We start from the raw sequence: 18,607 nt of genomic DNA, 5'->3' as shown, positions 1-18,607 counted from the left end.
TTTCTCGGGAATGCCCTGGCGTGGGCCCGGGATATGGCAGTCTGGAGTCAACTGTCCTCCACTTCTTCTTAACTCTTATTGCCTCCTCTTCTGTTAGTATCTCTCCAGTCTAAAGAAGGAGTTCATGATTTCCTAAGGTAATTTTGACCTAGTGTGTTTTTTGGCTATTCCTCTACGTGCTTTTAAATTTTTTTAAACATCTTTATTGGAGTATAATTGCTTTATGCTAACACATATATAAGGAATATTTTTTTAAAAAAAGGTTCTGAAGAACCTAGGGACAGGACAGGAATAAAAATGCAGATGTAGAGAATGGACTTGGGGACACGGGGAGGGGGAAGGGTAAGCTGGGATGAAGTGAGAGAGTGCATGGACTTGTATATTCTACGTGCTTTTTAAAATTAACTGCATTTAACAAATAAGGAAACTGACTGTTTAGAGTCATTTGTCAAGGATTCCACCGTTAAATTAATCCCAGTATTGAGGGTAAAACCACACTCTGAAAGGTCAGAATCTGTTCTCTTGACTGCTGTTCTATATCACTTCTCTAAGCTTCCAAAGATGACACGCTGAACAGAAGTAAAAGTGAAATTGTAAGTTTAGGAGTGAGAGATTAGAAGATGAGAAGTGATTGAGAAGGAAGGAAGACATTCTAGGCTAAGACAGGTCTAAGTGAATCTATGTAGGTAAAAGGAAGAAAGGCATTCCTTGTGTAAGACTCGTCTCTGAAGACCTGCCTCACACACAGGGTCTGGATATAGCATCCCTCCAAATGACTTTCATGCATTATTGAGTGCAATGGAAATTTGGTACGTGACGACTGGGCCTCCTCAATAGCTTCGATTCCCATGTTGACCCCATTAACCTGAATATAATTTGCTGTGAAGAAGAAAACTTTAGCCTTAGGTTGAAATTTATGTACTTTTCGGGGAGCATTTCTCTAATGTCGTTTCATTCTGACCATTAACTTACATAGCTGTTTTTTCGGGGAACTCAGACTTCAGTAACCATACTCTGCTGTTCAGGTTATCGCTCATAACATGTTTGCTGACAAACTGACATCTAACCAAAGAAGAATGGTCTTTTTTTTTTTTTTTTTTTTTACAGACTTCTCACTTCAAGATCACTCATTCTTTATGTATGACTTATCTAAAGGCATAATCTGAGACTCTGAAAGATGGCATTCTTTTACATTAGGTGGGAACATTTCTCTCTCATTTAGTCTAAATAACTTAAAGTCTAAATTAATCTATTTCTACATGTTGCCTCTACATTGCTCAAATGACAGTTAATCAATATTTCTTGGTCGTAAAAATGTTAACGTCTAAGTTACATCACTTTAGAGTTGAACTAGTGTGTTCATGTTAGTCAATATAATTAAAACATCAAAAGCAATGATGATCATGAAGTTTTACAATTTGAGTCAAACTGTACTGAGCTGTTCATATTTATTACTCTATTTATTCTTCATAATTATCTAATGAAGGTGTTCTTACAACCCCATTTTACAAAGCTCAGAGAGCTTAAGAAATGCATCTGTTTTACATGACTTACAAGCACTAGAGTTGGGATTGGAAGTCATGTTTGGTAGATTACTGAGTCCAGGAGTTTTCACTGTAATATTTTGCCAATCCTTTCATGGCTCTGCTGTTTGGGATTTCTTAACAACAGAGGCTCAGCAGTCCAGTTGGCCATGAGTCAATTCACATGGTTGTTTAACTGTCAATTGCTAGGAATCAAGATGGTGAGTTATTTGGACTTCTCCTGCAGTAGAAGTCTCAGAAAATCAGTATCTAGTTGATTCTCTCTCCTAATCGCTCTCAGTAAATTTAGAGATAGTCAACAATTCTTGCAGACCCATATGTGTATTAGTGAAATAAAATTCCAGTCGCTTCACAGTAAAGAATATGATAATTATTTTTATGGTAACAGTAATAGTAACAAAAATGACCACGCAGTTTGAGTGCTTATTATATTTCAGGTACTGAACCAAATGCATTATATCCATTTTTTAAATTCAGTTCTCACAAAGATTCTATGAAGTACAATGTACAATCGTAGAAGGTGTTTTGTCTTTGTACCCAGTTCCTGGCACACAGCTGCTAAAACCATTGGGCACTCTGAAGTTCTGAACGTCTTTTGTACGATAGTGAGATGACCAGGGATCCCTAAATAGTTTCAGGACCAGAGCTGATGACCAGAAAGACCAAGGCATAGTTAAAGAATTGGAGAGAAGCAGGGCTGGAGGTTGAGTTAATCACCAATGGCTAGTCATTTAGATCAATCATGGCCAGGTAATAAAACCTCCCTAAAATGACAGGGTTTTGAGAGCTTCTGGGTTGTTGAACACACTGAGGCACTGGGAGGTGGCAGCACCTAGAGCAGGTAGAGAAGCTCCATTTCCCACCCCTCACCCCACCCCGACCATACCTGTCCTATGCATCTCTTCTCTTTGGCTCTTCCTGAGTTAAATCCTTTATAATAAAACAGTAAGCATAAGTAAACTGCCTTCCTGAGTTTTGTGAGCCATTCTAGCAAGTTATTGAACCTGAGGGGTCACGAGAACTCCTGAATTTATCACCAAGTTCGGCAGAAGGACAAGAGGTTTGGGCACCCCATTTGCAACTGTTATCTGAAGTGAGGTCAGTGTCGTAGGACTGAGCCCTTCAACCCGTGGGGTCTGCACTAACTCCAGGTAGTGTCAGAATTGAATTGAATTGAACTGAATTGAATTGAATTGAACCGTTGGATACCAGTTGCTGTCAGAGACCTGGAGATGTGGCATGAAGAAAAAAAGGCACAGAATTCTAAATAGCTAAAGCCACTACAATAAAAGGAAGATAATGTACTGGCACATTTAAAGAAAGAGTTCAGAGGTAGAGCCAGCAGTGCTAGATCTAGCAGCTCAAGTGTATCATGAGGGCCGGGTCCCTCTCTATCACTTGTCTCCACTGTTCTCCGTGTCAACTCAGTCTCACGCAGGATCTCTGAAGAGCTCAGCTTGCATCTTCTAGTACAACAGAAAGAAAACTTTTTTTCAGTTTTTCCACTTAGCCTCAGGTTCAGTCTGATAGAACCAAATTGGATGACAAGCCCATCTGCAGACCAAGCTCTGTGGCTGTGGAAAGACTGTGCCGATTGGCCAGGTCTAGGTCACAATCCCACCCCTGGAGCTTTTGTTCACCTGCCCTGCGTGGACTAAAAATAAGCTGGGGGTTGTTACTACCAAAGAAAACCTGACATGCTGTTTTCAGAAGAGAGAATGAAACATAGGCAAGCAGAAACAGCAGGTTTTAACTACAGAAAGCGATAGTTACAATTACCTCCATTTTACAGACAAGTAAATTAAGGGTCAGGAAGTTTAAGTGACATGTCGAAATTTTCCAGTTAGTAAGACATAAAGCCAATATTCCAGCCAAGGACTCTCAGGGTAATCACAAAACCAAAGTGCATCTCCAGAAATAAAGTCCATATAAGTGAGATTTTTAAGAGAACTTCATTGCTTCTGCTTTTTATTCCACCTCTAAGGAACCAACAGCACTTGAACCCCTGTAATGTGATATTCCATTATCTTATCCTCACAACAGTAAAGAGAACAAAGAATTATGTCCCAATGAAGTAAAACTGTTACGTTCTTTTCTTCCCTGAACAATCTGATTGTTCAGGGAAGACCAAAATGTGTGTTTTCATACTTGTTTAGATCTTATGAATGATCTTGAGTTTTAGATGTCCTTGGTAACTGAGATCTGATATCAAATGCAGTAGAGATTTTTACCTGAAATTACCTAACTAATCCCTAAACATTTGAGGAAAAGTGTACTAGGTGGGTATGAGTTGACCGACACATAGACTCCCCACTGAGGAAATACCCATTTCCACATTCCTTTAGATTGTTGGCAGAGTTCATGTGTTTGCTGTTGTATGACTCCCAACCAGAGGCCACTCCCAGCTCTTAGAGGCCACCTGCAGTTTCTTGCCATGTGGACATTTCCATAGACCCTCTCACAGCTCACTTCTCCAAAGCCAGTATTGAAAATAAAGTCCCTCTAATGCATGCTAACAAGACTTGATAGAGATGGAGATACAGATACAGACAGAGATAGAGATAGAGATAAAAGATAATTATGGGAGTGATAGCACATCATCCTTGCCACATATATAACCTAACCACAGAAGTGACATCCTATCACCTTTATCTCCTATCACCACAAGAACAAATCATCCTTGAAGGACCAAAGTCCTGAATCAAATTCTTTTACTCCAACGAGTCTTTCTGAATCCATTAGGATAAAGGTAGTATCTTCTAATTCTTCATACACTCCAATAATGGAGAGAGTCTACACTCTCATGACATTTATCACTTTCTACTTTGAATCATTCATTTTTATTTTCTCTGTCTTAACTTTCTGACTAGATCTTTGAAGCCAAGGATGCTTCCTTCCTTTCATTTACTCATACATTTTAAAAGTATTTATCAAAATCGTAACATGTACCAATATGTCAGGACTACATTTGGTTGCAGGTAATAGACATCTCAACTAGGTTAAGCAAATTAGCAGGCATTTATTTTTTCTCGTGTAATAGAAATTCTGGAGGTTCATTTGGCGACTTTGGCTCAGTTACCCAACACTCTCAAAGTTAAAATCTCTGCGATTTTAACTTTGACCTTCCTTTCTCTCACTGGCACAAAATGGCTGCTGTAGTTCCATCCTTCAAGCCTGCATTTCGGACAGGAAGAAGCAAAAAATGGTATAGGAAGCGTCAAGCGTTACGTAAGGAAAGCAAAGTCTTTCTAGATAGCCTCAGCAGATTTTCATTTATAGTTATTTTCCTTTCACTGACAAGAACTTTGCCATGTGTCCATCATAGCTATAAGAGGAATAGAAAAATATTTTTGAATGTGTGGGTGTATAGCCACTCTGATCAAAATTGTTGATCTAGCTCTTTGAAAAAGAAGAGAATAAGTACTGAGTGTGCAACATTGTTTTCCCCAGTTAGTTCTTGTGCGGGGTACTCAGGCTAACATGATCATTGACAACAGATATGGTCCCTGCCTCACAGGGCTTTTTACTTATTACAGGAAGTAGACAATGATAAAAAGTATTTAACAAAAACATGTAAACTTTCAGTTGTGGATGTGCTGAAGTGGAAAAGGTCACAGTGCTCTGAGAGTCTGGAATGGGAGGGAGGAGATGTGAATGACCTAATAAGGGAGGTTACAGAAGGTTTCCCTCAGGAGGTGGCATTTAGATAGGGTGATATCTGGTTTAATTTTGGTACCTACCATAGGGTCCTCCATATAATAAAATTTATAGAAAAGAAGAAAAGATAATTGCAGAAAATCTTCTTAATGCCTTTAGTATAACTATACTTCATGACTCTATTGCAAGTAGTAGAAAAAATAATTGAAACTCAATTTTAAAATAAGGTGTTTTTTGGCTAAAGTTCAGCCACCAGCTTCAGGAACAGCTATATCAAGTAGCAGTAACAATCATGGCAGGGAGCACTCTGCTTTTCCACTTGGCTTCCCTCTTTGTTGATTCCATTCATTTGCATACTTTTCTGTCATGGTACTAGGATAGTGGCAGGCTCCAGATTTATATCTTTTCATCAGAAACACTTGTAGGAAAAAAACCCTATATTTTCCCAAGAATAAATGTTTTACTATTAGATCTCACTGTGTACAGCTTGAGCTAGGTACCAGCCCTTGTAGCACTCGCTTGTGCTAGTCTTGAGTCTTGTGCCCTCTTCTGGATCAGGGGTAGAACCAACAACTTCAAGACCCCATGAGCTGAGAATGGGGAACAAGGCCATTGGCTCCATAAGGAAAACAAGGAAGCAGTCACCAGTAGAAGTGGGAGTGTTTGCTGGGCAGGTAAAAAGAATAGAGAACTACTACAAAGTAGAATTGACTAATGGCATTAATGACTCCCACAGTTAATAATAATGATAACAATACTAAGAACAAACACTTATTTTGTAAGTGTTTTTTATTATACTCATCCATATAAACTCATTCTATTGCCAGCATGCTGAGAATTTATCCAGCCTGATTTACCCAAATCAGAAGGCAAAACTGGCTGTATGTTTTGAAATTAGTGAATATGAGATTCCCAGAGAGCAGAGTTTTAGTAGGACTAATACCCTTCCCTCAGACCCCAAGTCCACACTGAATGCCCCAGTGCTCAGGTACTCATGCAAACATTCCTTCCTTAGTGCTGACCTGATCCAGCAGGTCTGTTAAGTGAAGCTCATTTCAAGCACAGATGGTCCCAAGTAGCTTAACGTCTGCCTGGTGGCCAGGCTAAGTGATTTCGGATGGCCTTAGACTTCTGATCACATCCATGCAGCCAGGAAGGAAATGAAACCTTGTTTATCATCTTGATAAACAGTCCTTTCCAATGCCTCCAGACGCTTTATGTAACGTGGTAGAGTCAAATACTATTAAATTGTCATCACTGTCAAAAAGAGAAGTAATAAGTTTTTCTACCTGAGTCATAGTTAATGACTTCTACAATGTGTAATACAAATCACAGTTTCTGTTTGCCTTCTTTCCCCTAAATGTGTGTTTTCTGATCTCTGTGGCTGTGGAGGAGAGGAGCTATCTCATGATATAAAGAAATATATACTTTCATGATTACCTCTGAGCTAAACCAATAAAATACCCAGATGACAAGGGCCAGATACTTGGCTTGGATGACGTATTTGCACAGAGGAGGAAGCTGAGCTGCTGTATCTCATTCCAGTTCTTCATGGAAGGCGTCGATTTGAAAGACTGTACTTCCCGGGTAAAAGCCTTGGAATGGTTCCACCCTAGTGGTTGTTAAACATATTTACGGAACCTATTTAAGCACTCTTGAGGGGGTAATATACCTCTTTTATTCTCATCATCTTAAAGAATAATATATTCGTCAGATTAGGCTGTATTAAGCTGCGATAACAAACCAGCCCCAACTCTCATTGGCTTAAAACAATGAAGGTTTATTTCTTGATCAAGCAACATGCCCACTGTGGTTCATCAGAGGGGTTGTGTTTGGAGGAGTTACCCAGGAACTAGAACTGCTGGAGCGGCCAATAACCAAAGTAGGGGTGGACACGCTACATGGTCCATAGGCCAAATCTGGCTCGCCATTTGTTTTTTATAGCTCATGAGCTAAGAATGAGCTTTACGTTTTTCGAAGGCTGGGAAAAAAATCAAAAGGAGAATATTTGTGACACCTAAAAATTAACATGAAATTCAAGTTTCAGTTTCCATACGTGATATTTTACTGGCACACACTCACACTTTTGTTTAGGTATTGTTTGTAGTTGCTTTCATATTCCAACAGCAGAGTTTGGTAGTTGCCACAGAGATCAGATGACCAACAAAACCAAAAATATTTTCTACCTGGACGTTTATAGAAAAAGTTTGCTGATCCCTGATCTAAAATACTTCTGGTTACCACACCAGCAGGAAGAGAGCCCTGGAGAATCTTCCATAAGAAATTAAAAGCTTGGTATGAAAGTCACACATCACTTCCTTTAACACAGAGATAGTCACATGGACCCACCTCCCACAGGGGAACTAGGAACTACTGTAAGCCCAGAGGAAGAGAGCCAGAGATAGTCATTGGGAAGCCCTAATGGCCACAACAGCTAAAATTAATAATAGCAAGACTCTTGATAGCAAACGCTTGCCTTGTTCTTATACTTTAGGCACCGTTCTAAGTGCACTGCAAGTGTTGACTCGTTGATCCTCACAGCAACCTAATCATGAAAGTATTATGTTCCCCACTTTACAGATGAGGAAGATAAGAATAGAAGCTTAAATGTTTTTTCCTGAGATAATACAGCTCACAAAGGGTGCAGGCAGCATTTAAATCCAGTCAATTAAATATGGCTCCAAAATCCAGTCTCAAATGCTATGCTCTTAACCATCCTACCGCAGGTGGATCCTCTAGGACTTAGAAAAGTCCCAGCCATTGATATCGTAGAGACCACTGCCTTACAAAACCCTTAATTATAGAATTCAATAGACACAAGCAAAATGCTAATTTTAGTGTTTGTATAACAGATTTCCATAACACTTGATAACTCACTTAGGAGTTTGAGAGTAATTAGACCATAGACGGAAGTAAAAGCTAATATCTATGGATTCTCATGTGGTTCTCCTGGGGATACCAAAGTAAGGACTTAGAATTTAAGATCAGTTTAAGACTCAGCAAGAGGACCCACCAGAGATCATCAGAACCTAAAGTGAAAATGTTTCTTCCTGGGGATGGTATTTTACAGTCATTTCTCCCTAGATTATCTCAGATTTTATCTTGATCTTCTTGTCTTTGCTTCTAAGCCAACTCAGGAATGTTGTTCCATAGCATGTATTTTTGTTTAGCTGGAGGAAAAAATGTCATAAAACAGTTATGGTTTAGAGGTGATGGATTTCGAGTCACCACATTGCCTGCTGTCCATTTACGTTTCAATAATGGAGATGGTGTATCATCACCACCCATGTTCCTTTTAACATCCATTACACTTACCCATGCAGGATAATAGAACAACTTCATTTTAAGAGAATTTTTTGAACTTTATAATTATTATTGGGCTTCCTTTTCAGAGTGTATTACTGCTTTTATGCCATTAAATAAATATCAGGAAGAAAAATGAATAAAGACATAAGAGTAGCTGAGGCAGGGATGCAAAGGAGAAAGCACGTTCGACCACCCATCATTGCACAGACAGTTCAGACATTTGATGGGGGGTCTTGGAGCTTGAAAAGTAAATGCCTCCATTTTCCAGCCTTTCAGAATTCTGTCCTTCCATCAAAACTCATGTCAGATGTAACTGTCTCCAGTATTGTCTTTGAAACTGGGTTTCATTTTTGAGGTTAACAATAAGAAGAATGTCAGCTCTTATTTATAGTGGACCTACTGCGTGCTGCCCAGTGTATTAATTACTGTTGATACAGTCTCTAATCCTCACAACATTCCTTAAGTTTGGCATCTTACTTACAAGGAACCAGGGCTTAGAGGTTACATCTTGCTCCAAGTCACCCAGCTAGTAGCTCAAACGATGTTGATTATTTCATATGACATTTATATATTCATATAATCAACCTTTCATGTCAGTATTTCAGGTAATTTTAAGGAAATTAATATACGTAGAGGTGTGGCTTCTGTAAAACAGGGTCGCCTGTTTCTTTTCAAGCAACTGTTTGCGTATTGCTCTCAGCCTTGAAGGCTAGCAATAGAAAAGGAAAACCTGATAAACTCTCACCCAGCTGGATGAGTGATGTCGGTGTAAGGATAGAGAAATCCTAGCAGGATCTAGATTGAGAATGTTGCACCTCAGAGGAGAAGAGTGGACATAGCCATCTTTCTAAGCCGTATTTCGCTCCAACTCTTTCCCTAATCACCATAATAGAATTTGATTAATTTATTTGAGATCATAACCCAGGGAAGCTGAAGGGCACTGATACCGTGATTTAGTTACCAGAAACTTACGTCAACATCCAGGGTGAATGTCCCACCCAGCCTTTCAGTGGCTTTCCCTACTGGGCAATAAGCTGTTTCAGTGATTGCATTAATTTGCAATGGATTGACAGCAGATCCAGATCAGGCAAACGAATTTGGGGGCAAAAAATACACAGGAGGAGATGTTACATTTTCAGCCTTATTTTAACACAGATTCTCCAGCAAATCTGAGAATAGCACAATGCCAGTCTGATGCCCAAACCATTACTTGGGTTCCCCTCCCTAATGCCATCCAAGGCATCCTGCCTGGAAACAAGTAAAAGTTCTGTAGTATATAAAGCTCAGTAAAGATTCCAGAATGTTCTTCTTGTAACCTCATTGGTATATCTTCGAGTAAAATATATTTCCATGTTGTTAGAGCAGTTATTAAAAATGATTTCTGCAGTAGGAGTTTGAACATATCCAATGTTTGAGCCATTTTCTTCTTTAAAAACTATAAAGGGGAAATCTGGGGGATGCTTGTTGAGTCACTGTATTATACAGTACCTTTAGCAATCTTATCTCAAGGGACTAGTGAGGTCTAAATGTTGTTCCCCCACCACTGGCCTGGGGTAAGAGTAAGGAGATGGGTGTGGGGAATGGTCCGTGTTGGTCAAAAGAGGGAAAAAATTTCGAAGAGTCCAATATGTTTCCACAAGTAATTCTGATCTAGTCAAAGATAATGATCCCAATAGTATTACTAACAGCAGAATATAGTTTAATGCCTACTTTGAGGCAAGTATTATTATAATCAGTTTGTCTGTACTTATTTATTTCTCATACCCATTTAGGCCTCAAAACAACCCTAATAAGTTAATGCTATTATTATCCGCATTTTACAGAGGAGAACCTTGAGACATAGAATGGAGAAAAACAGGAAGCTGATTTAGGACTTGCACTTTGGGGCCCTGATTCTACAATATTTTATTGTATTCATTATGCTATACTGCCTAAAACATGGTTGTCTACCCCAGTAGTTGTTTCTTTTTCCTATATTTGTCTATCCTGAATATACCCCAGAACCCTAGGACAGAGGAGATGGTAATTTGTTTAATCTCAAACATAAAAAAATCAAGTGGCCATTTTGCCCTCCTCGACCAAGACATGCTTAAAGATCCATGAGTGTCTCTCTTGTCAATGATTTACAAAGACACCTGGAGCTTCCTTCCAGTCCAGTGGGTCAATAAAGCATTTTTAACACAGTCCTAAATATCCATTTCTGACACCCGCTACAATAGATTCCAAGAGAGCTATTTATAAGGCCTTGATCAAGAAGTCCTACAAAAGTGAATCTCAACAAACCTGTGCTTTTCCTTACACTTAACAGCTTTTAAAGAAAGGAACCATTTGCAATAAAGTGAAAAGGCAAGGATCCGTATTATCATGTCAATCTTAACATTCCTTAATCACATTTTATTCACGTCCTCTAAAAGTCAGCTTCGACGATGAGCAGATATATCCTGGCTTAACTATTAATGAGGACTGAAGTTTCCTTATGGTCACTCTAAATTGCTCTTTCATTTTCCAGTCGTTTCACTTAGAATGAAAAGCTTTTTCTTTGTACAGTTTGGCTCTCCCCCAAATGAGAGTTCCAAGTTGATTTTTCTGGAAGGTGTATTAGAAGGTCCGTCACTTCTTTGCAAAAGCTACATTTATCATTCAAGTTTATTTTCTGAAAAGACCACATAATGGATACTCAGGAAAAGTTCCCCAAAGAGGATTCATTTATAATCAGTCTGTCTTCTCTTCTTTTTCTTCTCTTAGTTTCTCCTTTCTTCCTCTTTCATTCTCCCATCTCACTCCTTCCCCTCCTTCTTCCGTCCTCTGCTTCTTCCCTTTATTCCTTCTATCCCTCATTCAGTCATTTAATTATTCAGTAATTTAGTGAATGTGTGAATGTCAACTATTACTCCAGGCACTAGGGATAAAGAAGTAAACAAGATGTGGTCCCTGCCATCACAAGAGTGTCCAGCCCAACAAGATAGACAGGTAGTAAACCAATCATTCCAATTAGGAGACGCGCTATTAAAGAAAAGTCTGGCTTACTTAAGTGAGCATACAGTCGGGGACAAAAGCTAGTCTTTGGGGAAGAGGTTCATTCAACAAGTATCTATAGTCCAGACATGGGCCCAGTAACAGAGTAATGAAACAGAAAACTTGCTGTTCTTGTACAGATAAGAAAAGTGAAATATTCTTTAAAAATGCCAAATAATGCATTGTGAATATTATTATGGGATAATTATGTGAGATTGTAGGATCATATAGCAGGGAAATCTAACTTACAATCTGATTCAAGGAGACCACCTATAGAAGAGTTGAATAGTGAATACAGGGACCCCCTCCCCCCAAAATACAGAGTTTAGACTTAAGTTTAAAAAAAAAGATAACTCTCTTCCATTTCAACTTTACAGTCTCACCCAGCGTCTTCTTTCCCAGAAAACTTGGTGTTGTGATAATTTCCAAATACTTGGCTATGCTTGGTCATGGACATGAAAACATCAATACCAAAACATACTACTGGACGTCAAATTCCCTGGCAGATGAAAAGGATTAGACCTTAGCAATCTCCCACAAGTGCCCATTTTTAAATGGTTGACCCAGTTTATAGCTCAGAGCAATCAGGTATGTTGGTATAAGCTATTTCTATTAGATGTCCATTTGGGAGGGCAAACTGTTTTAGGACACCGACCTTCAAGTTTTTAGCCATCTGCCTGACAGTCATCCCTAATCTCATCCTCCCTTTCCATCATGACATGTAATTGTCATCTGTGGGAACTCTTTTTTAAAAGAAATATTATCCTTAGCAATTCATCTTCTTGTGTTTCCTCACTTGTACAGGGCAAGACAGTGATGATTGAATTGGGAAGGAGGGGTCGTTGCTGGGAACATATTGGGCTTGGCATTTTTTTTAACTTCTCCAGCTGTTGCTGCTGCCAGAAATAATCTTGAAATGCTGTCTTTTTTTTTTTTTTTTTGGGTAGTAGAAACTTTCTCTTCCTGTTAAAAATCGGTTTTGATAATGTACTCAGAGTGCTGACAAATCCAAAAGAAAGAGCAGACAGAGGAAGTGGAGAGTTCCCCGGGGGAGCTTCCCTGCGGGGGACTCTCCCATTGCCACCTGGGGAACATGGGCAAGGGGAGCGAGAAGCAATGCCACTGTTCTAAAAATTTGCGTGGAGGGAGAACTGTGAAATTGATGTGCATCTAACGCATGTAACTTTTTCAGATTGGCCTGCATTAGTCATATAATTACTGTATTTACCTCCTAATCTGGAAGAACAATGCGACCCCTTACAACGCTAGATTTACGGTAGAAGGCTAATTGCTTATATTTCATCTTAGGTGTGTTTTCTATAGACAAAGTGATACAAGCAACAACCTGCTAAGTCTGAATTCCACACTGGCTTATGTTTGTGACACATTCTCTGCCATTAGCTAGTAGGTTACTTCACCTGTCTTCTTTGCTGGATCTATAGATGCTGAGTGAAACTCAGAAAAGAAGCGAGTTTCCAGAAATCCATAAACAAGAAAGGAAAGCTCAATATTCTGGGCACTTAAATGACTTTCCTTTGAGAGGCCACAGATCATCTTGAAATCATTTTCACTTGGATTGAGATAAAATTTAGAGTGGACTGGCATTGGCGCCAAAGACTGAAAGACACTGACATGACAAATATTATCAATATGATTCTGCAATAACCTTGGCAGTTAGTTTTGAAAGGACAGTTCACTAGGTAATTCTTAAAATGCAGATAAAATCGATTTAAAAGAACAATTTTCTAGTTCCCAGAAAGGGTTATGACAAACCTAACCCTTTCCTTTCATGGGGGCCAAAGCTGGGAAAATTTTGATTTCCAGTCTCCTTTTTGAAGCAGCCAGTTGATGAGGCCAATAGGTAAATAAGACTATAGTCAGTTCTAGAGGGTCTTGAAAAGTTTTATCCCTGTGGTTATTATAGAAGTCCAGAATTGTATTTCTTTTCACAGAATTTGATCAGCCTCTCACTATGTCCTGGGTGGACCAAAGTAAATGTGGGCTTCTGATATAGCCAAGAAATAAAAAAACACATAGAAATTGGAAAGGGGGAGTATATCTTACCAGCTTGCTATACACTACCGTAGCAAAGACATCTAAGCTTCTCGAAAAACTGTAGGTTCCATGTAAAATGATTGTGCAATAATCCATGACAGATTTGTAATTCATTTCTCATCTGGTTCAATCATCCATCTATCCAATAAATACGTGTCATTTGATATTAGCTTCAGAGCTGATCAGCAGCAAAGTACAGCTGTTTTCCCTTTTTCCTTAGCAGAGGAACTCCTTTGAAGGATTATACTGAATGTTAAAATAAACATTTAAATAAAACATTGAAGTACTAGAGTGAATATTAAAAATAAAGTATCTAGAGTTGCTTTCTCCTTTCCTCCAGTGATGTAACTGAGCCCCCTCAGGTAATCTATGAAGCCCCACTAGGCATAACTTGAAGACTTCTGATAAAAGGACTGCAGAGGTGAGCCTTTTCCTGTCAAAGATCTAATTTTCTTTTTGTCATTACAAGTCAGTGGGCTAGGCTTTCGTAGTTAGAATAGATTGAAAGGTTAAATTCCTCTGATTGACTAGAGGTAGGTCAGTCACAACTGTAAACCTTGGGAATCAGGAGATTTGGGTATGACAGGGCCATTCAGACTTTCTAAATGGCAAGGTCCTGTGGTCCTCTGAGACCTGGTTCTGGGCTCCGCATCGGTGTATCTGAGCAGCAGGTGTAATTGGAGCCATAGTTCAACTTGTCAACACCAGATGAGCTTGTTATTTAGAGCAACACCTCTGGCTTCCAGTGTGCAAATCCATCATCCGTGAGCCTGAGGAGGATGTGGTCTGGGGTCATTGACTTTATTTACAAGGTTTTAATGAAAATGGAGCACTTGTCAATTCCTAGTCCCTTTGCAGAGGAATGGCAGTATGGGTGCCAGGGTGGGACTGGGGAAAGAACATATATATGGGGTCAGAGGATCTGAATTCCGGTCCGGATGCTGCCAGGTACTTGCTGAGTAAAATGTGAGCAAATGTTTAAGCTGCTCTGGATCTCAGTTGCCTCCTCTGTAAAAGGTAATCATAAGCTCACGGGGCTTTCGAGAGCAGATAGTAAATTGAAGGTTTATACAGTATCTACCATAATGTCAGTTACACAGTAAAGAGTCAATAAATGGTTAACTCCTATAATACTTTTATTATCACCATTAGTTTTATGGCTAGGTCATTTGGCTGCTTTAAGTCTGCATCGTCACTAAAAAGTACAGGTAACAATCGTCCTATTTCTATCTTTGAACAATTTTGCAATTTAAATGAAATATGTACTAAAAGCACTTTTGAAATTCTAATAGTGATACGATGTTTAATGGAAGACAATACAAATACCTGTCCTTGAGGAAATTACATTCCAGTGGGGAAAACACAATAAGTACAATAAATAAATAAATTATATGCTGTATTTGAAAGTTACAGGTATCCTGGTGGTGGGGTGTGGGACGGGGGATGATGCAGAGCAAAGTGAGGTCATGCGTGCTGGCTAAGGGAATTATGACTTCAGTAAGGTGGTCAAATGTGCCTCCGATAAAATAACATTTGGGAAAGATGTGGAAGAGGTGAGAATAAGCCAGAGATCCACTAGAACACTGTCCTAGGTGGTACCTAGTTCAGCTTGTCGAGACTGTTCTTCAGAGCAACCCTCAAAAGGGATCACGCCTGCCATGTTCAGCCAACAGCCTGCAAGGAGACCAGTGCCCCAGGATAGGATGGTGTTGGGTTTAAATTCTTCCCTCCCTCCTGTCTTCCCTCCCTCTGCTCCTTTTTTACGATGTTTCCTAAGTGCTCACCATGTACAGGCTGGATACACATTCCTTATAGTAATTTGTAGACAGTGGTTGCTTCATAAATGCTTGAGGAATTACTGCCAACTGAATCCTAAATGCCAAGGATCCTAAATGTTATGGGTCCATTCTTGTCAAATGAAAAACATCCTTCCTGAATGCAAAACTTGATGTTAGGAAAGTTGATTCCTGGTTTCTGATAACTTGGAGTATCTTTTATGTCCCTGGAGAACTGGCTAAGCTGGTGTCCTGCGGTCTGGAAAGATCCAGCTGAATCTCAGTGACATTTGACACACCCAGGAGAGCACCTGTTAAGAACCTAGCAGACAGTGGCATACCCTAAGTTGCCACTAAATTCTGACGAATGCATGGCTGACCTGTAACGATAAGTGAAGCCGTATGCCTTGGTCTGTAATTTGAGATTCCATCTAAAGCACGTGATGATGTTCTCCAGTGACTCTTTCTATCACTTTTGGGTGAGATCTGGACTGGGGAAATGACAGCACAACTAGATTTTCTATTCATCCGCTTGAGAGGAGCAGGTGCTGGGAAGGAGAGCTCGTTTCTGGGCAGTTTTCTTGCCACTGCAGGTTCTGTATCACTGGAGCGTCTGTCGCTTATCATTAGTAGGAGTACAGAGAATTCTAAATGCAAAGATAACACAGGGGTGAGCTCCCCAAATATAATGCATTTAAATCTGGTAGCATCTTTATTTTGTGTTAGCTCCAGGCATTCACTACTCCGCTGCCTCTCCGTACATACAGCCAGGAAGTGTTGCCTCTTGAGGGCTCTTCATTGGTGCTCTTTGTTGCATTTAAAGAGTACTGCTGTGATGCTTGTCTTCTCCAAGATGAGACATCCCTTGTACATAATCTTGTATGCATGTATATGTACATGTTATGGGAGGGAATCCCACAGTAACTGTACCTCGTAGAAACTCTTCCTTTTATTTCTCTCACTTTCCCCAACCCCTTCGCACATACCCTCACATGCCTGAATGCCCACTGAATTATTTCTAATCAGGGTCCTGATTCTTTCTCTCTTGCCAGAAGGAGGGACATGTGAAGTGATCGCTGCGCACAGATGTTGTAATAAGAACCGCATTGAGGAGCGATCACAAACAGTCAAGTGTTCCTGTCTACCTGGGAAAGTGGCTGGAACGACAAGAAACCGACCTTCCTGTGTCGATGGTAAGTAGCTGGCTTTACACCTCTCTCTAGGAGTTCATCTGCATCGTTACTATGCATAATATATATGTTTTGTTTCATCTAAATATGGTTCAGGATAATGAAGAAGGGGCATCCACAGTGCTGCAAAGTTAGACAAATGCCAGCCCTCTGCATAGAGTTTGAATTCTGGTTTCTCTGGCTTCGGCATTTTCAAATAGCTGTTGGTTGACCATTGTGTAGAGAAGATAAGGTAAAGGAATCTTTTCAAGTCTATAATTTTGAGGGTCCAACTCATCTGGGAGTTGATTTTGGATCGAGGTTATGTATGATTATGACGATGATGATAATGGTAGTGAAAAAATAATACCTAACATTCATTCAACACATATTTAATGAGCATTTACTATGTGCCAGGCACTGCTCTAGGGGTTCACGTACATTCTTGAACAGATAGAAGTGCCCTGAGAGTTCACCATGTACCAAACCCTGTCCTAAACATTTCTCATGCATTATTTCATTTACTCATCCCAACACCCCCATCTTCGTTATCTATTGCTATGTAACAATTTATGCCCTCCCCCCAAAAGTTAGCAGCTTTAAACGGCAAACATTGTCTCACAGTTTCCATGGATCCGGACTTTAGCTTAGCTGGATGGTTCTGGCTTAGGGTCCCTTCCGTGGTTACTGTCAAGATCTGAAGGTTTGACTGATGCTGGAGGGTGGTTTTAAGATGGCCCGTTCACAGAACTGTTGGCAGCTGGCCTCTGTGCCCTGCCACATGGACCTCTCCAAAGGGGCTGGGTGTCCTCACAACATGGCAGCAGCTTCCCCCAGAGTGAGTGACCCAAGAGAACAATGTAGAAGCCACAGTGACCTTTTCTTTTATGATAGAGGCTCAGAAGTTATCCTTCATTGTTTTCACAATATCGTATTTGTTATATAAGTCAACGCTATCTGTTCAGCATGGGAGTGGATGAAAAGGGCTTGAAAACCTGGAGACGGGGACCTCTGGGGCAGATACACTTTCCCTCCCATTTTAAACATGAAGGAAACTGAGGCTTAGAAGGGTTAATCACTATTCCATTGGTCCCATGATTGATAAGCTGTAGCTGTACTAACTCTTGAGACGAAAGTAACTGACTCTAATACCAAGTCTTGACCACCATCTTTAAACAATTTTATATGCCTGTCAAACAGAGAGTCCAAAGTTCAAAGGGATCACAGATATCTTTCCCCATCTTTATCTTTCATAATTTTAGAGCCAGATGTGAGCTGATCTTCAAATTCTTCGTAAGAAAATCAGGACTCAGAGAAGTGACTCACTTGCTCAGGTCACAAAGCAGGAATTAGAACCTAAATCTCTTGACTTAGGGTCCATGATCCTACCTCTAGATATAGAGGGGGAAGGACACCTTCTAGATTGACTCATGTATTTTCATTATGAATTATGAGGTGGTTAGAAAGGAAACACACACAAGCTAGACCAAAAAAGAAGAATTTTTTTTTTTAAGGAAATAGAGGAATCCTGGGAAACCCAGTTACAGGAAATTCAGCCAAACTTCATAGGATTCATAAACTACTTAGGCAGCTGCCATTCTTGTTTTCTTTGTTTTTGTTCTTTCTTTTCCTCATTCTCTTCTCTGTAGATGGGTTCTCTTTTAAAGGGTTTTAACTTTTGCTCTCCCACAACTTAGGGATTTGTGTGATGCTTTTATTTCTGTGGTACCAACTCTGATCTCACTCAGCATCATGGTATAGCCCAAGTATACTTGACTCACTTCCTGTGTCTTAAATGCCTTCTCCAAAAAGACTGAATGTGACTGACCCAGCTTGGGTCATCTGTCGATCTTTTCCCAATCAGCCACACCCAGAGGGACAAGCTCATAGGGCACTCTGTACCATGGGAAGGTCAAGCTGTTTTTAAAATGATGTGAAAAATCCACGTTTAAGAATACACTGTGGTTTTTTAAGGAACCGCCATACTGTTCTCCACAGTGGCTGTATCAATTTACATTCCCACCAACAGTGCAAGAGGGTTCCCTTTTCTCCACACCCTCTCCAGCATTTATGGTTTCTAGATTTT

General features: G+C 39.9%; 1 protein-coding gene across 2 annotated transcripts in view; it reads left to right on the top strand.

Annotated features, from left to right (window-relative positions):
* The window catches only part of TAFA1 (TAFA chemokine like family member 1), a 498,250-nt gene that overhangs the window by 375,837 nt on the left and 103,806 nt on the right, over positions 1–18,607 (top strand). For both annotated transcript variants that reach the window (XM_032649107.1, XM_032649106.1), the window contains exon 3: positions 16,405–16,545. In XM_032649107.1, the coding sequence (XP_032504998.1) occupies positions 16,405–16,545 (141 nt within the window). The remainder of the gene's footprint in view (positions 1–16,404; positions 16,546–18,607) is intronic.

Source organism: Phocoena sinus, chromosome 11 (genome assembly GCF_008692025.1).
Source record: "Phocoena sinus isolate mPhoSin1 chromosome 11, mPhoSin1.pri, whole genome shotgun sequence".
NCBI classification, from domain to species: Eukaryota; Metazoa; Chordata; class Mammalia; order Artiodactyla; family Phocoenidae; genus Phocoena; species Phocoena sinus.
This window is presented reverse-complemented; position numbering and strand designations above follow the sequence as displayed.